This window comes from Acinonyx jubatus, chromosome X (assembly GCF_027475565.1).
Source record: "Acinonyx jubatus isolate Ajub_Pintada_27869175 chromosome X, VMU_Ajub_asm_v1.0, whole genome shotgun sequence".
Classification (NCBI taxonomy): Eukaryota; Metazoa; Chordata; class Mammalia; order Carnivora; family Felidae; genus Acinonyx; species Acinonyx jubatus.
The window spans coordinates 107,315,378-107,339,051 of NC_069389.1; the positions used below are offsets into that span (position 1 = coordinate 107,315,378).

At 42.6% G+C, this 23,674-nt stretch overlaps 1 protein-coding gene across 2 annotated transcripts in view; it reads right to left on the reverse strand.

Moving 5' to 3' along the window:
• Window positions 1–23,674, reverse strand: part of GPC3 (glypican 3) — a 419,619-nt gene that overhangs the window by 130,684 nt on the left and 265,261 nt on the right. For both annotated transcript variants that reach the window (XM_027054341.2, XM_027054340.2), the window contains exon 4: window positions 10,025–10,158. In XM_027054341.2, coding sequence (XP_026910142.1) covers window positions 10,025–10,158 — 134 coding nt within the window. The remainder of the gene's footprint in view (window positions 1–10,024; window positions 10,159–23,674) is intronic.

Sequence of the window (23,674 nt, forward strand, 5' to 3'; positions counted from 1 at the left end):
GTAATTCCCCCCACTCCATGAGGAAATGGAATATGGTCATTAGTCTCCTACCTCCAAACTCTCTGAGATAGCACATGGGAAGAAAAATTGAATTCATGGCAAAGCCTTCCAATTTAACTTCCCTAGAAGTTTAAAAAAAAAAAAAGGCTCTGAGCTTGTCCCCGCCCCTGAAACCTTACAGTTTCCCTGGATGATCATAAAGGTCACTGGCAAGTTGGAGAAGATTCACAGAGGGTCTGCCTAAATGTCAAGAGGATAAGGGGCGGCCATAAACATAAGACCTCCCACTTTCGTATGGAAGGATATTACTCGGTGGGGTCGAGATAAATGTCTACGAAAACCGCAAAGAATGTGAATAATGTGAACACAGTCTGGGTCATCAAATTCTAGAACTCAGGGGAATCTCTTTGAAACTTGAGCAAGGTAACTTGGGGACATAAAAGGCCATCCCATGTCATAGAGTACTCGTTACTGCCACAGGACATGCAGGATGGACCTAGGAAGAGATTGTGTTTTAAAAACTTGCTTGTGACTTAGTTATTTTGAATTTAGAGCACAGTTTCATTTAGTGACCGTGCTATAATGCTGGTTGTATTCGCAGAGCTATCCTGTAAAACCTGTTAGGAGTGGCAGGTAAGAGCACTGATTTTGGAGTCTGGCCCACATGAGTGTCGAATGCCAGCTACTCCCTTACTTACTTAGCAGTGAGACGTTAAGCAGATTCTAAATTCCTCTGGGGCTTAGTTTCCTTAATTGTAAAATGAAGCTAATGACGGGCTGCTATGATGACTGCTTGGGACAATGCATGTAAAGGGTGTAGCATAGGACCTGGCACAAAGTAATCCCCCCATAACATTAATTGCTGCCAATATTACCATTACTATAAGCCTATAGAATATAAATATTTAATGAAATACATATTATATTCCAGAAAGTATGCAAGGTAACTAAGATATTTTTCGCCTTCCAGATAACTATTTTATTTTATATGCACAAGATGAATAAATTCTTCATCTTTTGAGGTGGTTATTAATAAGCACAACCATGTTCTCTCCCCAGATATTTTTCCTGGGATTCTTCTTCAACGACCAACTGGCTATTGGGCTGGGTAAACCCCTGGACTAATCTGGGATAGCAGTTTGAATGGTCTTTGCCTGGTAAGATGAAGTCAAGTTAAACATCAATCAAGCCTCAGGCAATGCAAATCAAAGCCACAGTGAGATATCACTTCACACCCACTAGGATGACTACATTAAAAAGGACAATAAAATAAAATAAAATAAAATAAAATAAAAGGGAGCACAAGTGCTGGTGAAGATGTGGAGAAATTGGAACCCTCATATCGTGGGTGGGAATGCAAAATGGTGCCGCTGCTGTGGAAAACAGTTTGGTGGCTCCTCACAAAGTCAAGTACAGGAGTTACCATATGACCCAGCAATTCCGCTCCTAGGCGTATACCCCAAAGAACTACAAATGAGTGCTCAAAGAAGTACATGTATATGCATGCTTACAGCAGTACTATTAGCGACAGCCAAAAGGCAGAACAAGACAGAGGTCCATCAACCGATGAATGGATAAACAAATACACAGTCCATACAATGGAATATTATTTGGCTTTCAAGAGGAATAAAGTATTCATATATGCTGCAACATGGGGGAACCTTGAAAACATTATGCTAATAAGCGCAATAAGCCAATCATGGAAGACCATGTATTATAGGATTCCATTTACATGAAATGTCTAGCATAGGCAAATCTATAGAGACAGAAGGTAGATTAGTGGTTGCTTCTTAGGGTTGGTGTGGGGAGATGAGGAGGGTTGAAGAATGATAGCTAAAGGGCATGGGACTTCTTTTTGAGGTGATGAAAATGTTTTAAAGTTGATTGTGGATTGTGGTGAGGCTTGTACAACTCTGTGACTATACTAAAAACAGTTGAATTATATACTTTATTTTCTTTTTTAATTTTTTTTATAATTTTTTTAACATTTATTTATTTTTGAGACAGAGAGCATGAACGGGGGAGGGGCAGAGAGAGAGGGAGACACAGAATCGGAAGCAGGCTCCAGGCTCTGAGCCATCAGCCCAGAGCCTGACGCGGGGCTCGAACTCACGGACCGCGAGATCGTGACCTGAGCTGAAGTCGGACGCTCAACCGACTGAGCCACCCAGGCGCCCCTGAATTATATACTTTAAATGGATGAACTGTATGTTATCCCAGCTTTATTGAGACATAACCCCCCAAAAAGGGTTGAGAAGAGGTGAGCTACATCTCAGAGGAAGAGAGGCTTGTCTCCTAGGAGGAGCAATGCCCATTGGGGCAATGGAAGGAGCCAGATGTGCATGGGCATGAACTAAGAGCATGAGTGAGGAGGGAGAAAAGAAATTTGCAGGAGCTGTAAACAATGGTTAAAATCTATTTCTTCCTTCATTTTTAAAAATAAGGCCTGTTGGTGGGGAACCTGGGTGGCTCAGTCGGTTAAGCATTTAACTCTTTTTTTTTTTAATTTTTATTTATTCTTGAGAGAGAGAGAGAGAGAGAGAGAGTGGGGGAGGGGCAGAGAGAGAGAGAGAGAGAGAGAGAGAGAATGAGAGGGAGAAGGAGGAGACACAGAATCCGAAGCAGGCTCCAGGTTCTGAGCTGTAAGCACAGAGCCCAAGCAGGGCTCAAACCCATGAACCGTGAGATCATGACCTGAGTCGAAGTGAGATGCTTAACTGACTGAGCCACCCAGGCGCCCCTGCATCTAACTCTTGGTTTCAGCTCAGGTCATGATCTCACCGTTCATGAGTTCAAGCCCCGTGTTGGGCTCTGCGCTGACAGTGCGGAGCCTGCTTGGGATTCTCTCTGTCCTCTCTCTTTGCCCCTCCCCGACTCTCTCTCTGAAAATAAATAAACATTAAAAAAATAAGGTCTATTGGTTTTCTTTCTCATTGTAAAAGACATATATGCTCACTATGGAGAATTTAGAAAATACAGAAAGATAAAAGGAAAAAAAAATCCTATTCGTAGTCTCACCAGCCACAGATAATCACTACTAATATTTGGATGTATTTCCTTCTAGACTTGTCTTTCCAGTAAAGTTTCATGCTTTTTTTTTCCTAAAACTGTTCTCTTTTTAAAAAAAAAATTAAGATTATTTATTTTGAGAGAGAAGGAGAGAGCATGAGCAGGGCAGGGGCTGAGAGAGAGAGAAAGACAGAATCCCAAGCAGGCTCCATGCTGCCAGTGCAGAGTATGACATGGGGCTCGAACTCATGAACTGTGAGATCATGACCTGAGCTGAGATCAAGAGTTGGATGCTTAACTGACTGCACCACTCACGCACCCCACCGTAAAACCTACTCTTGATAGACTTGTTCGCAGAATTCTTTTTGGTTCTTGGTGTGTACTATTCACATTAGAATCCACGGTACATTTGATTAGAAAACAATCTGAGAGGGGCACCTGGGTGGCTCAGTCGGTTAAGCGTCCGACTTCAGCTCAGGTCATGATTTCACAGTTTGTGGGTTCAAGCCCCGTGATGGACTCTGTGCTGGCAGCTCAGAGCCTGGAGCCCGTTTGGGATTCTGTGCCTCCCTCTTTCTCTGCCCATCCCCCACGCGTGCTCTGTCTCTTTCTCTCTCTCTCTCTTCCTCTCTGTCTCAAAAATACATAAACATTAAAAAAAAAAAAAAAACAACAATCCGAGACTAATGGAACAATTGCAGGCTCTCAAGTAATTCCCAGGGCTTCTGGGGTGAGGCAGTATCCCCCTTTGGGAGAGCAGAGAGCAGGGCTCCAGCCCATCTAGCCAACTGGCCAATACCTTTGAGTCCCCCAGTATAGTGTGGCGGTACCTCAGGACGGGCCATTCCTTCGTGTAAAACCTTCTTCTACACACGGTGGGGAAATAAACCTTTGGGCTCCAAAAGAAACTGGGATTTTTAAAAATAAATCCACACATACTATTTTGCAGAAGAAAGACTTTCTAAACTGTTGGAGAGTTAATGAGCTTTTCAAAAGAGAGCCACAACAGGTGATAATGTCCTCTGACACCACAGCCCTGAAAGCAGCAGACTGTGACAGGGGCAGTTTACCTCCTGCTGAGTTTACTGGGCCTCTCTCATTTCCCCTCCTCTTTGTCACTCATTCCTAAACTCGATCTGGCATGGGAATTAAGGGTGTTTTACTTTTATCTTTTCTTTTAAAAAGGCTTCATCCCTCTGCTTATAATTTTAAAAGGAGGCAAGGTAAAGATCTCCATTTCTCTCTTTAAAAGAAAGCTACCTGGAACGAAATTAGGTGACATATTAATTAGCCACGTATGACTCAGTCCAGATTTTTCTTTGTGCCAGGAGCCCATGACAGATAACAAAAGAACCTCCACCCATGAACGAAGGCAGTCAGCTCAACTGAATTGTCTCTAAAAAAAAACAAAACAAAACAAAAAAAAAAATATATATATATATATATGGACAATTAGTTGCCCAGGATGGGAAAAGGAAATGTTCTTCAATTCCAATTCTACTTTATTCTAATACGTGCAGGCCAAACATACCACTTGACATGGAAAGAGTAAAGCCTAGGGCTCACTTAGGTCAAACCCAACACTTGCTCACAGCAGCCTGCTAGGGGGCAAAAAAAAAAAAAAAAAAAAAAAAAGAGTCTCTTCATAGAGCTTTCCATTCAGGGTGTTAAATGTGGAACGAAAGGGCAGGGCCCCTTTGCATGCACGAGCCATTTTGAAATATTGCGGGCCGGGTGCACGTGATCTTCCCTGGAGGGCTCCCACTGTCCTCAAGACGAGCGTCCCCTTCTGCAGTCTGGGGGAGGGGATTCCCTTGGCTTTCTTGTAGTGATTTGCTTGGGCGGGCATCAAAGCAGCACTAATTGGAAACCACTACAAGTAAAAACAGCCTTTCATCCCTGACTGCAGATCCTGAACTTTCCTCCTTTATCATTAAGGTTCTTGTTTTCTTAATATAAAGTAATAGCAGCTCATTATTTTCTTTTTTGAAAAGCAGCTGAAAACCCAGAAAAGCACATAAACTAAAATAATTATAATTGGAGTGATGCAGGATCGTGTTTAATTCTGCGGCAGAGAACCTTTCACAGTCTGAACCCCAACTGTAACTTTCTACCATTCCAAAGATTAGCCCGTACTTTTTTCTCAGGCTGTTCCCTTTGCCTGGAAGGCCCTCTTTTCCCTCCCCCATCTGCTGAATTTCTAAGCTTCCGCCAAGGCCCGGCTCAAAAGTTACCTTCTCCAAGAAGCCTTTCTCGACTTTTACAGGAGAGCCGCTAATTCCCCCAGCTGCGGTGCTGCCATACTTTTGGACACAGCTCTGCTATGACATTAGCCCACAGTGTATGGAAATGATTTGTGTGTCTCCCCCTAACTAGGCTAGAAGCTCCTCCTATTCATCAGAGTCTAATCCGTACACAATGCTTAGCCTATAGATGGTGTTGACAAATGCTGAAAGAAGCAGGGCCCTATTTAGGGCAGAATGACTTGTACCAGAGCCGAAACTCGTTGATTCACTCAGGACATACTTTGTTGTTTTGTTCAGAGGGTGGAAGGCACCACTGAGCTTACAAAACTGCCTAGCCAAACCAGAGCAGCGGTCGGAGAGAGAGTGGGAGTAAGCATTGATTTTGGACCAGGGAGCTGAGATCAGCTTTTGTTCTTTTCTTTCTAGGTCATTTACTAGTGTCACCTAATCCATTGCCCCTTTAGACCAAGTCAGAGGGGGAGAGGAGGAGGGGCCGTGCAGGAAGGGGAAGGGTGGGAGACACAGATGTAATTTCACAAGGGTGGAGGGACCGTGTGACTTTCTCACACGGTGGCAGTTGGGCCAGCAGCTTGGTATACAGGGGCAGGATGGACTGTTTCACTAGAGATTTGGGGCTTGGAAAAAGGGCAGATGTGGCTCACGCATTCGACCAAACTTTATCGGGCCACGCGAATGACAAAGCAAACATCATATGGGAAGTAACGAAAGAGACATTCAAGTGGGCAAAGGCTGACGTATGAGAAGCGTTGAAGACCTAGAGCTGGAAAGGACTACGGAAATCACATTTCTTCTTTGCTGATTGCTACTTGTGCCTCTTGTCCTATCCTGTTTTAAATGTGATGACAGATATTTTCAATATTTCCACCTTAACGGAACACTGAATCCCATCCGCAGGCCACCAGTTGAGTATCACGTCGCCTTTAAATTGAACTGTGCCATTTCTAAGATTAGTTGTGTGTTGCAAACTACCCAGTTGGGGGCAGACAAAACAAACAGATGACTTCTGAATGCTACCAAAGGAATCCTGCATCTCTTTGTGTGTTGTTATTTTAATAAGGCAAAGGGCTTTTCAACTCATAATCAGATTCAGAAAGCTTGCTCGCAACCTCCACGGACTGAATGCTACAATGGGTGTCAGGGGTGCTAGAGGCACATATATTTTTTTGGACAGTGTGAAATGCTGTGCAGAACATACTGAGAAATTTACAGAGGTACTAACACTCTTCCAAAACAAACCCTCCTAATAACATCAGATCGCAGGGGCCAGGGCATTGAGCAAGAGATCGTCTAATCCCCAACTCTCCCCTCTCCCTGAGAGGGTCTACAGTGCCTACTGGAGGGAGATAAATGAAATCAGACATTCTCTTGTTTTGCTTTCTTATTCTGCCAGGGAATTCAAGAAGAACGGCTCCAACTCGGAGAAGCATCATAGGGCAGGTTCATGTTCCCAGCACCCAAAGGAGTCCTGCCTGACCACCACTGACTCAAGCCTACAGGCTTTGTAGTATTTTTACCATCTTTTCTTTCCTTTGGGGTTAGCAACAATCTAAACAAAGTGCCCAATCTGGGTGCCTGGCCAAGAGCCCATTCATCACTTTCATTTTTCCCTGGAGGAATCAGTACCGTAGAGCCCTCTCTGGTAAGGCAATAGGGAATGGGTCCCACAGAGCCCAAGACAGAGGCCGTGGCAGAGGGGCCTTGACAAAGTAAGACCTCCCACTTACTCATAAACGTGTCTAGGTTGACAGGATAGTCTCAAAATGGGGCCAGGTCGGTGTATTTAGTTTGAACAAGTTCTGCGTGTGATTCTGTTACAAATTCATACACCACCCTCTCCGTGAAGGCCGGCTCCTGACTCCCTGGGCAGAGGCTCTTTGCTCCTATAGGTTGCATCTAGGGATAGACTCCGAAGATTCTTTTGCGTTTATAAAACTCGTTTGGAATTATTTGCATTTAAGTCTGTTTCCACATTAGACTGCTTTGGAGAGTTGAGATTGTGTCTTGATTTTCGATGCCCAGCACACATTCTGACACATAATAGGCATTTCCTAAGTTTCTGCTCAGTCAAATGAAGCAATATATATAAAGTACATGTTGTCATATACTATTATACAAATATAAACATATTACATTATATTACATTTATAATATATAGATATAATTTATAATTTAAAAGTTCCACTTATTTAATTTCTTTTTTAAAAGATTTTATTTTTAGGGCACCTGAGTGGCTCAATCGGTTAAGCGTCTGACTCTTGATTTCGGCTCAGGTCATGATCTCACAGTTCGTGAGTTTGAGCCTCACATTGGGCTCTGCGCTGACAGTGTGGAGCCTGCTTGGGATTCGCTCTGTCTCCCTCTCTCTCTGCCCCTCTCCCGCTTGTGCTCTCTCTCTCTCTCAAAATAAAGAAGCATTTAGGGGTGCCTGGGTGGCTCAGTCGGTTAAGTGTCCGACTTCAGCTCAGGTCACGATCTCGCGGTCTGTGAGTTCGAGCCCTGCGTCGGGCTCTGGGCTGATGGCTCAGAGCCTGGAGCCTGCTTCCGATTCTGTGTCTCCCTCTCTCTCTGACCCTCCCCCATTCATGCTCTGTCTCTCTCTGTCTCAAAAATAAATAAACGTTAAAAAAAAAGAAGCATTTAAATATATATACAATAGGATATAATTTTTTTCACTTCAGTCCAACATGCAAGGGGCTTCCCCTAGTTAAAGATCAAAGACTGAGGTTAATTTCTCAGGTGGTTTGGGCAGAGAGTGAAAGCAACGGAGAACAACGGACAAAGTCAAGTCAGGGTTACAGAAGGTCTGGAGAAATGACCAAATGTTGTCTTCCCAGAAAGACAAAAACCTCCCAAAGAAACCCTATGGTATAGGGAAATGGCTGTCAAATATTTTGGGGCCAGGACCCCTGTGGTGGTTTTTAAATATGTCCGCAAATTCTTTGATACTCCTTCCTTCAAGAGGTGGAATTTAATTTCCCTCCCCTTGAGAGTGCACTAGAATTGGTAACTCACTTCTAACAAATTGATGTCAGAATAGACGGCATGTCACTTCGCAGACTAGGTCAGAAAAGACATCACAGCTTTCTGCTTGCTCTCTTCCACGGATTGCGTATTCTGGGGAAGCCAGCAGCCGTGTCATGGGGACACTCGCGAGGTCCATGTGGTGAGGAAATGAGGCCTCCTTTCAAAAACCAGCACTAGCTTGGCTAAAATGTGTAAGTGAGCCTCCCTGGCAGGAGATCCTCCAGCCTAGTCAACACTTCATATGACTGCAGCCCCAGAAACTGACCGAGATTTCTTTAGAGACTGAGAACCACCCAGCAAAGCTGTTCCCAAATTCCTGACAGAAACTGTGAGGTCAATAAATGTTTGTTGCTCTATATAGCTATTTGTTTGTATAATATATATTTGATATTTATTGCCTAGAAATTAAAACTCAGGAAGATTTTATTTATTTATTATAAACCAACAATGAGCCATTATATGTTAACGTAAATAGCACTTATGAAAAAAAATGGTGAGAAAGTGATATCATTTTTGCATTTTTACAAAATATCTTTAGCCTGGCTTAACAGGAGACAGCTAAATTCTCCCAGTGGCTCCCACATTCAGTCTGTGGCAGTGCACTGTTTTGGCTGAAGTATATGAACAAAACCCCGCTTCACATGGATATGGAATTAGCAAAAGGAGAACCTCACAGACTCCCTGGAAGCATCTCTGGGACTTCCTGGGTCCCTGAATCACCATTTCAAACTGCTGCTACAGGGAAACTAGAAATGTATTAGGTTGGAAGTCAACAAAAGAGAAGAAAATGGGATTTCTGAAATGCTCCTGGTGGGGGGACTCTCTCTTGTCACATTCCAAACTGGAATGCTTATTTATTTTTGAGAGAGAAAGAGAGAGGGAGCTGGGGAGTGGCTGAGAGAGAGGGGAATAGAGGATCTGAAACAGGCTCCATCCGGTCAGCACAGAGCCCGATGCGAGGCTCAACCTCACCAACCACAAGATCATGACCTAAGCCAAAGTCAGAAGCTTAACCAACTGAGCCGCCCAGGCATCCCTGTATTTTTTTTACGGTTTATTTATTTATTTTTGAGAGAGAGAGAACGTGAGAGAGAGCAGAGGAGGGAGGGGCAGAGAGAGAGAGAGAGAGAGAGAGAGAGAGAGAGAGAGAATTTCAAGCACTGACAGTGTGGAGCCTGATGGGGGGCTTGATCCCAATGACCATGAGATCGTGACCTGAGCTGAAATCAAGAGTTGGACACTCAACTGACTGAGCCACCCAGGTGCCCCGTGAATCCTTAATTTTATATACTTAAAAGAATGTATATAGAATGCACAGTATGTGTATACACATGAGTGTGTCTTGTCAGTTTCTCTCTGGTCAACTTGACCAGGACTCACTGTTAATACCAGGAAAGTCATAAATGAAGCCATAAAGTTGTGAGACCAGATCATAAGCAGAAAATGTTTTGTTTAGTCAATAAATACCTTGAATAGAGAGGCCCATTCCACCTGTGTTGCTGTACTGGATATTTACATATGGTAACTTTACATTTAAATATGGCTTACATATAATACAGTATCTTTTCTCTTTAACATCGACAAATGGTAGAATTTAATTAATCAAATGCTCTACTCAGAAGAACTAAATAATGTGTATTTAAGAAGCTTCACTCCAAAGGTTTTTGACCTTAAAGCACAATTGCTAATTGTATGCTGAAATAGAGGAAAAAAATCCCTCTCACCTTCTTCGGCTGGATAAGGTTTCTTCATGTTCTACATGAGCAACTTTTAATACCTTCTTGTCAATAAACAGATCTTCAGGATAATAAGCAGATCTATATTGGCGCTGTTGAGAATGGGCACATAACTTGCCAATCTGAAAAAGAAATGCAATATAATTATATGATACTTTCACAGATATGATAGTAGAAACAAATTCTGAAATGCACTTCAATTTCTTCCCCAATTTCTTTTTAAAGAGCAGAACGAAGCTATTACTAGAGTCAAAAAAGGTGATATGCTTTTAAGGCAAAGAGCCCATCTGTGCAAAAGGAGGCTGAAGAGTGTGGTAGTGGGGCTCTGAGCAGAGCCTATTCAAAGATTTCCTAAGATGAAAAACGCTTTTCCTCTATAGTGAAGTACACATTTGAGAGGACCCTCTACACAGGACTTGCGCTACTGACACCTGTCAATGGCACTCGGTATTTATTCGTATGAAGAAGGTTCACAGATGGGAATTGCAAAGCTTAGGAGAAACTGGTGTGGGAGATGAGAGGGTGTTACAACACAGCCTCCATGCAGAGTGTTCCAACTCTTGGGAGCATTTTGTTACAAGACTCAAGGTGGAATATTCGGAAAAATGTCAATGTAGTTTTTCATGTGACTTTCCTAAAAACACCCAAGGGAAGGAAGAAGGCAAGGCAACTATCCATAGCCAGTGTCGTCAGCTACGAATCACGTATCACTGACCAAGCCCAGGACTGAGAGTACTAAAGAACACAGGTGCTCAAGAAAGTCCACCTTCTCTCTTCCTTTCTTCCCTCTTTTTCCCTGCCTTCCTTTCTCTATCCATTCATTTGTTCATTCCAAAGTATTTATTGGATGCCTCCTTCTAAAGCTTAGTCCTGAATGATGTGGTTCGATTGTTTATAGATTTCTATTTTTTTTTCATTTTCAGACAAATGCCTAAATGAACTTCTGTATTAAAGAAGTATGCATTAACATGTCTCCCTTACTCCAGACACTAAGCTAAAAGTTATCACCCTCATTTTACAGGTAAAGAAAGTGAGGTTCAGGAAGGTTAAGTTACTTGCCTGCAGGAAACAGGTAGTGGATTCATTCATTGTGTGACTTCAAAGCTTATACAATGTCACCTCCCTAGAAGATGATCTTGCTTTCCAGTTCTTCCACTCTCCATTTTTTTAAGTTTATTTATTTTCAGAGAGAAAGAGAGCATGAGGGAAGGAAGAACAGAGACAGAGACAGAATCCTAAGCAGATTCTGTACTATCAGTGCAGAGCCCGATATGGGGCTAGAACTCATGAACCATGAGATCATGACCCGAGCCAGTTGGCTGCTTAACTGACTGAGCCACCCAGGCACCCCTCTCTATATTAAAAAAAATTTTTGTAACGTTTATTTACTTTTGAGAGAGAGAGACAGAGCCTGAGTGGGGGAGGGGCAGGGAGAGAGGAGGAGACACAGAATCCGAAGCAGGCTCCGGGCTCTGAACTGTCAGCACAGAGCCTGACACGGGGCTCAAACTCACAAGCCGCGAGATCATGACCTGAACCGAAGATCAGGACACTTAACCGACTGAGCCACCCAGGCGCCCCTCTATATTTTCTTTTTTTCAAAGGAATTCCCAGTCCTCCAAAACATAGCCAAACATAGCCAAGGTGAATATACAGATTGTATACTCTACGAAATATTTTAGAAACACCTAGTGAAGACCGAGGTTATACCTTTGTCACTTCTGTACCTCCATGGAATTCAGATTGAATTTTGCACACTGTTAGGCTCTCAGTAAAGGCAAATTAATTGAAACAAATTGAACGGAAGTCCTAGTTATCAGGTCTGGCACACCATTCTACTGATAGGCCATGCGCTGTGTGTGGTAATCCGTTTCTGGATTTCTCAAGATGGCCCTGACAACATTTACTAAGCTATCTATATCTTTATAAAAGCATAAATGGCATTTAGTTCGTATAGCTTTGGAAAGTTTTCCATACGTACATAAATTCTTGAATTAGAAACAAAATCTAGGGGTGCCTGGGTGGCTCAGTCGGTTAAGCGTCCGACCTCGGCTCAGGTCATGATCTGGCAGTTCGTGAGTTCGAGCCCCACATCAGGCTCTGTGCTGACAGCTCGGAGCCTGGAGCCTGCTTCAGATTGTGTCTCCCTCTCTCTCTGCCCCTCCCCCACTGGTGCTCTGTCTCTCTCTGTCTCTCAAAAATAAATAAATGTAGAAAAAAATTTTTTTAAAAAGAAACAAGATCTAAAGCCAGCAGTAGCATCACCTCCATTGATGAAGGACAGCACCTATAGTCTGATATTCAGACCAGCTATTTTCAATCGTCTAATCTCAACGGGAAAGAGACAAAAGTTGCAGACACTTTGAAACACTCTGTTTGGCTGTGCAATGTATGATACTGAATTTTGCAGATGTGTTTATGAAATGCTATTTGACTTGGGCTGATATGAACTTCATATGAAGAATCTGTATTCTCTGAGTTTGCCTTAATTGGTAGCAGTCTGGTAGGTTGCTTTAGGCTAGGGGGCTGCCTGGCTGGACTGGGGAGTTCAGTCCCAATTGCTTCCAAAGCTTGTAAAGCAGACACAAATAACTGAGGCCAGACTGTGCACCCTAAAACTATATACATGTTTACTTTGTCACATTACGGGTGAACATTCGTAGAACAAAACCTTGATTTTCGTTCCCTAAATATCTATTTATTACTCTGCAAACATACATCAGTGTGAGAATCTATTTCACCAGGATCAAAGTATTCTTAGCACATTCAGGAGCACGGGACACGTTCTTTTGACCGACACCTGCTCCAAATCCAGCGCTGAAATCAAAATCTTTCACACATCTTCCATGGTAGCTCGTCTACTCACAAACCACAGCTGTGAAACCTGCTTCCCCATTGAAAGTCTGCCCTTTGTATCAGTGAATGCTAATTGGGCCACAGCAAGACTTTCAAGTTTCTAACCCCCCTCCCACCCTACTGGAAAGGGGTGCAGCTGAGGCAAAAGTAGGAAGGTTAAGAACAAATGAGAATGTAGCCAGTGTGACCTTCCTTCCCAAGCCACCCAATGTGGTATTATCAGGAGGGCTTCCCAAGGCTCCGTGTGGGGTAAGGGGCAAACAATGATGTCCTGCGAATGCCCCCCCCACACCCCATCTGAAATCTGCCACATCTTATCAGACAGGCTGTATTTTCTTCCACAAATCTACCATGACAGAAATTCTTCTCATATACAAAGCATTTGTCAAATGTAGACCACCCCCCCTTTGGGCTCTTCTCTGCACATCTTTCACCTCCACACCATGTGAATTGTAGGTGAGTATAACGAGCTCATTTTGTGAAGGGGATGCAAAAAGAAACCTTAATTTACAAAGAGAGGAAGTATTCACATTAAAGAGGTCCTTTCAGCCTCCCCCTTGGGCAACATCAGACTTCGCTAGGAGACCTGGGTCTTACTCTACAGCCGCACTTGCTGAAGAAGCACCAGCCTCCCAAGTGGCATTTTAGAACTCTGTATCCTGCCCAGGACTTTTAGACTCTTAAATAAACAGTGCAATCCAATTTTCTTTCACTGACTAATGTCCCTGGTCAAAGATGCTGCTATCTTGAAGTTTCGTTAGTCGGAGGGAATTTATTGGAGAGGGGAGTGTCTCTGTCAATAGACCTGGGATAGAAAACCCTTTCGTTTTCCATGAACTGTGATTCCTAATGGTGCCTTTATTCACGTGCCAGAACCTGTGGCAGGGAAAGCAAGAGCGCTCTGAAGTGTTACAAGACTTGAAACATAAGAAGACCAGGCCTCTGACCATATCTAGGCCAGAAGGTCATCCTACTAAGCTTAGCACTCATTCTTTTCTAACCAGGTTCCAGAAGCACTGGCTTTGTAGATGCATGAGGAGAATACACCACTAGGGCCCAGCAAGGTATAGTGAAAAGCCCAGTAGACTAGGCATCAAGAGAACACGGGGCGCCTGGGTGGCTCAGCTGGTTAAGGGTCTGACTTCGGCTCAGGTCACGATCTCACTGTTCGTGGGTTTGAGCCCCGTATCGGGCTCTGTGCTAACAGCTCACGGCCCGGAGCCTGCTTCGGATTCTGTGTCTCCCTCTCTCTCTGCCCTTCTCTCCTGCTCGCACTCTCTCTCTCTCTCTCAAAAATAAATAAAACGTTTAAAAAAAAAGGGGGGGGAACTGGCCTACAACCCCACTTCTACCTGTCATCCACAACAAGACTTTGTTTTGACCTAGCCCACAGCTTCACTCCACCTGTAACTATGGCCTCATGCAAAAAAAAAAAAAAAAAAAAAAAAAGATATGATATGTGAAGCAAGTGCCATATTTGATTCTGAATTCCTTTGAATAGGTGAAAATGACTTTTCAAGTACAATATGTCACCAAAGATTTTGAAACCACATAAAGCATTTGGTTTGATGCAATTCACACAGGCTCCCCATAACTGACATGTCAAGAAATGCAGATAACCCATTGGTTAAAATCTAAATGTACTGATTCTCAGGCCCCATTTGCTGTTGGTTCTGGAAACTCTCGGGTGACAAAAAAACTCATGCTTGATCTTTCCCTCAGAGTGGCTCAGCAGAGAAAGTCTACATTGTAAATTTCTCAACAATACCAATACCTCACATTTGTAACATAACACCTTACCCAGCCTAGTGCCTCAGTAATACTTTCTACATCCATTCTCTGTTCTCAGCAGTGAGTTCTGCAACAACCGTCTACAACAGAGCAGGTATTATTGACCCCATTTTCAGAGATAAGGAAACTGAGGCTCACAACAGTTAAGGAACTGAAGAAAAGTCACAGTGGTAGTAAATGGCAGAGCTAGGACTTGAACCCACATCTGTCTGACTCCAAAATCTAAGTTTGTTTTATTTTTAAGTTATCATTTTTAATTTGTGAATGTTTATTTTTGAGAGAGAGAGAGAGAGAGAGAGAGAGAGAGAGAGAGAGAGAGATCGAGTGGGGGAGGGGCAGAGAGAGGGAAACACAGAATCGGAAGCAGGTTCCGGGCTCCGAGCTGTCAGCACGGAACCCGACATGCGCTCGAACTCACCAACCACAAGCTCATGACCCAAGCCAAAGTCGGACACCTAACTCACTGAGCCACCCAGGTGCCCCCTAAGTTTATTTTGAAAAGAGTTTCTTTTTAAGTAATTTCTACACCCAACGTGAGACTCAGACTTAAACCCTGACATCAAGAGTTGCATGCTCCACCGACTGACCAGCCGGGTGCCCAAGTTTTCGTTTTTGATTTTTCCCTCGATGCATAGATTTCTGTCAAGATGATAGGCTCTGGGGCTTCCCAGTATTGAGTGTGGCTCAGCTTTGTAGTCCTGTGCACATCCCATCCATAAACGGAGAAAAGTTTATGATTTATGATTATGAAGAATTCAAAAACGTATTTTAAAGAAGGGCCACTGATTAAAGATAAGCTGAAAACTGACATCCAATCTCAACCTAAGTTTCAGGCAGTATTTCTAGTGGAGTGATTTAAACTCTTTGGCCTGACAGGTAAGAGTCGATTAGTAGCCATACTAAAACACTGGATGTCCAGTTCTGTGGGAGATGCGGTTCCTAATTGTGTCCAGCCTGTGCTTGCTGCTTGAAGGATGTCCCTGGACCCTGACTAAAGTCAGACTCTTGGATTGGCTACAAAATCTATAATTCCTACGGTATAAACCAGGTCTAGTCTGATGACTGGCCCGAGTGTATTCCTTACAGTCCCCCAAATGGAGATTCCAGGTTGATCCTATGGCTACAAAAATGCAACAGGTTTAAGTCTTTAGCTGTAATACCCTAAAAGATGAGAAAATGGGGTAGGGGTGCAAATACATTAAAGAGTATCTTCAACTCTCTCCCACTCTTTTTTTAATGTTTATTGATTCATTTCTAAGAGAGAGAGGGAGAGAGAGAGAGAGAGAGAGAGAGAGAGCAAGTGGGGGAGGGGTGGAGAGAGAGGGGGCACAGAGGATCCAAAGCAGGTTCTGTGCTGACAGCAGTGAGCCCCATGTGGGGCTTGAACTCATGAACTGTGAGATCATGACCTGAGCCAAAGTCAGACACTCAGCCACCCAGGCGCCCCATGCCTCTCTCCCACTTTTAACCAGCCCTAACAGATGTATTTTGCTCTCAATTGTAAAAAATCAGATGAAGGAAAGGCTTTACATTTATTTTTTCAAAGTAAACTTTATGGCGAAAGTGGCACTCAAACTCACGACCCCAACATCAAGAGTTGTGTGCTCTACCGACTGAGCCATCCCGGGTGCTCCAACATCTTCTTTCTCAAGAAATAAATAAGAGGTGTGTGTGTGTGTGTGTGTGTGTGTGTGTGTGTGTGCACGCTTTAACTTACATGGCCCATAATAGGAGGAGGAAGGGGAGGAGGGAGGCAGAAGGGGAGAAAGAAGAGGGGGAAACAGAAAGAGAAAAGTTCCCATTAGTGAGTCTGTAGGAGAGGAGCCTCAGATGCATCATACTGTCCTCGGAAACTGGACAGCCTTTGAGGAAGAAGTTGGCTGTCTCACCGAGTTGTCCTCTGTGATCAGTACATCGCCTTCCCTCTCAAGAGCTTTATCTCAGGTCACCAAAACTTGAGGGGCTCCAGAGGGTCTCTGCAGTTTTATTTAATTATAGAATGATTTTTCTGCTAGATTCCAGCTGATCACTGTGGTCCCAAAGAGTGCTTTTCTGAGAACTGTTGCTAAATAATTGGTGTAAATTTAGGTTTTGATCGTCAATGGATTCATCAGAACACCAAAGAATTAAAACATAAACCTTCCTCTATGGTTATGCAATTTAAATACCCAGTCTGATCCCACGGTCCACTCTAAAGGAGTATTACCTGTGCCACCTGTTTTAGGGTGCTGCCTTGGGGCTTGGGGGTAGGGTGGGGTGGAAATTCCATAGGTTTCCAGTGGAAATAAAATAATGAACTCCAGTTCATTCTGTTGAATTGTCTATTACACTGTTGTTCAATTTCGTTTAATTAAATCTTAAAAGTTTTAAAACAAAATATACATTGAAATTATGTGATATACAACATAAACTTTTTAATAGTAGTAACCATGCCCATTTAACAATTCTACAGGTATAATAAAAATGCTAATATATGTTAATGTTTAGTCTGTGGTTAATGTTTTGTCTTGTTAATTTCCCCAGGGCTTTTATTACTGATTTAAATCTGCCACACTACTCAACTGATTGCATTGCTTCCACAAACTGCATGAAAGTAGCTCAAATGAATACTGATTAACAGAAATGAACAAACATTTGGCTGGGCAAACCATTCTTATTATATGCTTGTAATCATTACATACATTTTCTTACAATGAGATGGGCATGGTAGTCATTTTCTACTCATTTTTCCTACAAAAAATATGCATATGAGCATTAAATTAATTTATAACCTTGTACTTCAGGAAGCACATCATGATTAATTAACTATTGATTGATCTGGATATAGAGCACAGAGGATAATGGACAGACCTGGTGACAATGTAAGCATTTTTTTTTTTTTCTGCCACAGACGTTTTGCTGTGACTCATCATTAATTGCTTGACCATTAAAATAAAAGTCGCTAATAATCTGTAATGTATTATGAATCACACAATTTTAAGAAATCAGGTGTCACGGTCTGAACCTTCCATTCACGTCATCTCTTTAAATAAACTGGAATCCAAAAAAGGGGGAATTTGTCCTACAGATCAGTGTGCTGTTCAGCGGAGCTACAGCATTACACTATTGTGAAAAGAGCACCCAATCTGGAGTCAGGTTACCTGGGTTCTAGTCCCAGCTCATTCTCTTACCATTTCAATAACTCCACACAGGTCATTTAATTTCCTTCAAACTCAGCTTTCTCATCTGCAAAATGGAGACAACAACCACGCCTGCCACGCCCAGCAGTGTGAGGATCAAATAGACGGAGGGATGAGAATGCAATGTCATCCACATCCACGTAGAAATCTGACTCATTCATTCTGGAAGTGGGGACTGCTTACCTTCTGCAGCCTACTTTGTGTGTTGGGATCCTGGCTCAGCTGGTCAAGTACATTGCTAACTCTAATACCTGGAGGAGTTCTTTAGCTGGAGGCTTTTGGAAGACAACCAAAGGGTTTGAGGAGATTGGGGTCCCCCCTCTGAACGGAAACCACATTGAGTTTGCCGCCATTGTCTGCACATCACAGACTGAACTCTTTGCTCTGGGATACCTGCAATATCCCGTTCTGTTCATCAGGGCACCAATAACTGATGGGGGCAGTTACCCCTATCTTTGCCGGTTACCCAGTGTCTCTAACCTGCATGGGGATGAATGCTATGGGAATGGGAGACAGGTTTTCAATACGCTTTCGTGGAAGAGACTTGCATTTAACTAATTTATATGTGTCACAAATAGATTCTGAGTTGAAAACACAGTGGAGTCGTGCATGTGTACCTAACACTTGAAGCCAAAGTATATCGCTCATGTCACCCTCTCCCCGACTTCCCTCTGACCAGCCATTAAGTCTTGTTTTTTGCTGATTATAAATAACTTAACCTTGTGCGCTTTTCCTCATCCTCAGGTCTAGGAGACCATTAACGGTCTCTTAGAACAGTGCTCCTCAGACTTTAATATGTAAACAAATCATTTGGGAGTCCTACTCATGTAGACTCATACACAGTTAAGTATGGAGTGAGTTCTGAGATGAGCAGCAGGGCCCCAGGGCAGTCGTTCTCAAAGGGCGGCCCTGAAACGAGTAGCATGAGCATCACTTGGAAATTTGTTACAAATGCAAATTTTAAGGCCCAGTCTTACACCTACTGAACCAGAATGGCTGGGAGTGGGGTCCGGCCATCCATTTTAACAAGCCCTCCAGGGGATTCTGATGCGCCCACAGGTTGGAGAGCCATTGCCACATAAAGCATCCCAACATCCTCTTAACTGGTCCAGCTCCAGTTCTGACCTCCCCCCCGCTTCACTCCCTCCAGCTGCAGCTCTCTGAGACCCTCTCAGGAAGTTCTAGAGGTCCAAACTACTTCCATAATAATACTAAGACTTTATTTTCCCTTTTCACTCTTACTCCCCCCAAATATATAAAGGAATTTTCCAGAGACTACATAATGTATAATGAAATCATTGCTCTGAAATATGTGTTTGTGCATTCTAAAACTTTCTAAGATAGTTGAGGTACAAATACATGCACTTTTCAGAGGTTCATGTATGCTCCATACTTAGTGCTCTTACTGGCTACTTAGAGGTGATGCCTACCTCATTCTCATTTAACGAATTATTATTTTGAAATCTAGAAGTTTTGTGTCTATGTGAAGCCATAAGAAGTAAATATGCTTTGCAGTCTTGTTTGTAATATTTAAATATACTTTTTGAAAAGTCATCTACATTTTGTAAAATTATTTTAATGTTTATTTTTTTTGAGAGAGAGAGAGAGAGCAGAGGAGGGGCAGAGACAGAGGAAGACAGAATCTGAGGCAGGCTCCAGGCTCCGAGCTGTCAGCACAGAGCCTGACGCAGGGCTCGAACCCACAAACTGTGAGATCATGACCTGAGCTGAAGTCTGATGCTTAACCAACTGAACCACCCAGGCGTCCTAAAAGGTCATCTAAGTTTTAAAATTAACTGGAACTGTTACTATTGAAGACTTTATGTGTCATTATATAATAAAAATTTTTATAACATATTTTTCTGAAATTTGAAGATGAATGCTTGGCTTTAAAAAGAAAGATTAGAAGACTCACTTGCTCAAACCATAATGTCTAGGTCTAAAGATGCTAAAAAAGTGTTAAACTGACTTACCAGAGTTCTCTGAATCACAGAAAGGAGGAACATACACAGTATACTGCAACCACAATTAAGAAACAAGAATATGACAAAAAGCTATCATTCCTTTGGCCTTATAGACACTGATAATTTATCTATGTCTGATGCAACGGAACATTTCAGAATAGTATTATACTGAGAGCTAAGGTGTTGAGTCATCCTGAAATCAATCATTCAGAGTTTAAAGAAAAAGGAATTAAATATTTAAAACTAGATGCTATGAGGTATTTACAAGTCAAAAATGTTTGTTATAGTTTTTCCGGAATAGAAATGGAAAAGCCATTAAAGCATAGTGTGTGGGGGGCATTGCATTATAGCAGCTGAACAAGTACACCCAACAGTGGAGAAATTAATAAGCACTGTAGAGTTGGAAAGAATATCCAATGGGGAAAAAAACAGTCTCTTCAACAAATGGTGTTGGGAAAACTGGGCAGCTACATCAAAAGAATGGAGTTGGACCACTTTCTTACACCATACACAAAAATAAGTTCAAAATGGATTAAAGACCTTATGTGAGACATGAAACCATAAAAATCCTAGAGGAGAACATAGGCAGTAATCTCTTTGACATTGGTGGTAGCAACTTCTTTCTAGACATGTCTCCTGAGGCAAGGGAAACAAAAGCAAAAATAAACTATTGGGACTGTATCAAAATAAAAAGCTTCTGCACAGTGAAGGAAACAATCAACAACACCTATGGAATGGGAGAAGGTAATTACAAATGACATATCTGGTAAAGGGTTAGTATCCAAAATCTATAAAGAACTTATCAAACAACACCCAAAAAACAAATAATCCGATTTAAAAAATGGGCAGAAGGCATGCATAGACATTTGTCTGAAGAAGACCTCCAGATGGCCAACAGACACATGAAAACATGGTCCACATCACTCATCATCAGGGAAACGCGAATCAAAACTACACTGAGATACCACCTCACACTGGTCAGAGTGTCTGAAATCAACAACACAAGAAACAACAGGTGTTGGCGAGGATGCGGAGAAAGGGGAACTCTCTTGCACTGTTGGTGAGGATGCAAACTGGTGCCGTGGAAAACTGTGGACACCAGGGTGGAGGTTCCTCAAAAAGTTAAAAAGAGAACTATTTTATGGCCCAGCAATTGCACTACTAGGTATTTACCCAAAGGATACAAAAATACTAATGCAAAGGGATACATGCACACTAATATTACACTGTGTGTCAGCTGGCTGGAATTTAAATAAAAACTTAAAAAAAATAATTGGTAGTATTTCTGAAAAAAAATTGTAGAGTTGACATCGCCAAATGCCTACTAGATGAAGAGTCAGTAGAGGATATCATTCCACCTTCCAATCAAAGAAACTAACTCATCAAATGAAAGGTTTAGCTGCAAACATAAAGACGGGGTTAATATCGGGGCACCTGGGTGGCTCAGTAGGTTAAGCGTCCGACTTCAGCTCGGGTCATGAACCTACCGTACGTGAGCCCGAGCCCCGGCTCTGTGCAGACAGCTCAGAGCCCGGAGCCTGCTTCGGATTCTGTGTCTCCCTCTCTCTCTCTGCCCCTCCCCTGCTCACGCTCTGTCTCTCTCTGTCTCAAAAATAAATAAAGCATTACAAAATTTTTTAACAAGCCAATTTTAAAAAGACGGGGTTAATATCGCCTCAGTGGAACCGTTTTTGCCTTCCAAATAGACAAATCTATAGGCACAAGCTGGACTTGCTGTTTAGCTTATGTGTATCCCGTATCAGCATCAACTAATCATTAAAGAAGATCTCTAATGTGAGAGCTCTGGGAGAGAGGCGTGAGTAGTGCTGAAATATTCCAAGTGTTGAATACTATTGCTGAAATTCATGGTTTCTCCTCAAACAACGCTGAGGACATTTACACCGATGGTGCAAAAGCAATGACAGGAGTCAGGGGAGTAGCACCAAAGTCTGATGGTAATCATTTTGTTTTTCACTGCTAAGGTTTTAAAGAATCCAGGTTTTAAAGAATCCAGTTTCGGCTGTGTGGCGCAGTGGATAGCGCATTGGACTTCTAAAGAATTCAGTTTTGTTGAAGAAAAAACTTGAAAAAACGGTACCAAATAATTTTCACAGATTTTGACCCTTGATGACACGTCTTTTTTAACATCATGTGGGATGAAATGGGAAGTGTGCATAAAGTACTTGTGTCACATGCTGAAGTATGATGGTCATCCAGAGGAAAAGCCCATGTGTGACCAGGCGGAGATGAACTAGGCACTTGTCTCATGAAACATTATTTGTTTTTAAGTTTATTTATCTGTTTTGAGAGAGAGAGAGAGAGAGAGAGAGAGCGCGCGCAACCGGGGAAGCAGCAAAGAGGGAGAGAACACCAAGCAGGCTCTGTGTTGTCAGCACAGAGCCCGACATGGGGTTGAATCTCATGAACTGTGAGATTATGACCTGAGCCGAGATCAAGAGTCAGATGCTTAACAGACAGACCCACCCAGGTGCCCCGAAACATTACTTTTATTTAAGAGGCTGACAAACTAATGTTATTCAAGACTTGAGTACTTGGCAGCATTTTCTTTAAAAGGAACAAAGTGAGTCTATTACTTCAAGAAAGACTACTGATAACATTTGTAACCAAGAATAAAATTTGTACTATCTGCATTTCCAGTTCCACGTATAAGGAGCTTAGAAGCTGTCACTCCAGCCTGACAAGAAGGAAAAAGCGAAACAGACTGAAAAATCGACTCTCCTTGGATCCATAGGAGAAGGCAGGGCAGAGGGACAGAGGGTAAACCACTGCCACCAAGACTGGAGAGACAGACTTGCAAATACAGGGAGTCAGGGCTCACCAGAGCAGAGAATCAGGAGCAGACACAGCCTTGGGACCCAGTGTGGTGGTAGGAAAAGTGGAATTGTAATTGACCAACTGCTGGAAGCTTAGGACAGAAAACTCTGAGAGTTAAAATCTCCAGGGAACCCCGTCATAAGAGGACCTCCACAATATTATGAATTTACCTTCAAGAGCTTGACCAGATTCCCACGGTAAATATCAGAGAAAAATTCCCTCGGGCTTCCAGCAAGGGGAGGAGAAAAAGAACCATTTTGAAATACACTAGGGCACGCTGTTCTTCTCAGCGAGTCCTGCTCTAGGGAGAAACTAGTTAACCGAAACCTAATCTGCTGGGTTATCATTAGAGCCAAACTCACCTGGGGAAGGAAAATATCCAACTCCAGCCCACTCTAGCCATCCTGTACCACCTAATGGGAGATAAAAGCAACCTGAGAAACACCTGTGAAGTTCAGGGTCAAGAGGCAAAGGCTCGTAAAAAGGTAGACTTCCTTAAAGAACTATAGAATGCCCCCCCTCACCCTATACCTTACCACATTACCAAAAGCCTATTTACGGCAATTCTTTTTAACAAGTACATCATGTCCAGGTACTGAGGAAAAAAATTACAAGGCATACCAAAAGGCAAAAAAACACAATTTGAAGAAAGAGAGCAAACATCAAAACCAGACATGGCAAGGATGTTGGAATTATCACACTGAGAATTTAAAACAAGTATGATTTATTAATAATGGATGAAACAAACAGCATGCAAGAAAAGGCTGGCAATGTAAGCAGAGAGATGGAAATCCTAAGAAAGAACCAGAAAGAAGTGCTAAAGACAAAAACAGTAACAGAAACGAAGAATGGTTTTGACCGCTTAGTAGTAGACTGGACGCAGTTGATGAAAGAGGCTCTAAGCTACAGGATATATCAATAGAATCCTCAAAAAACAAAAAGCAAAGAGAACAAAGAACAAAACAGAAGAGAATATCCAAGGACTGTGGGACAACCATAAAAGGTGTAACATG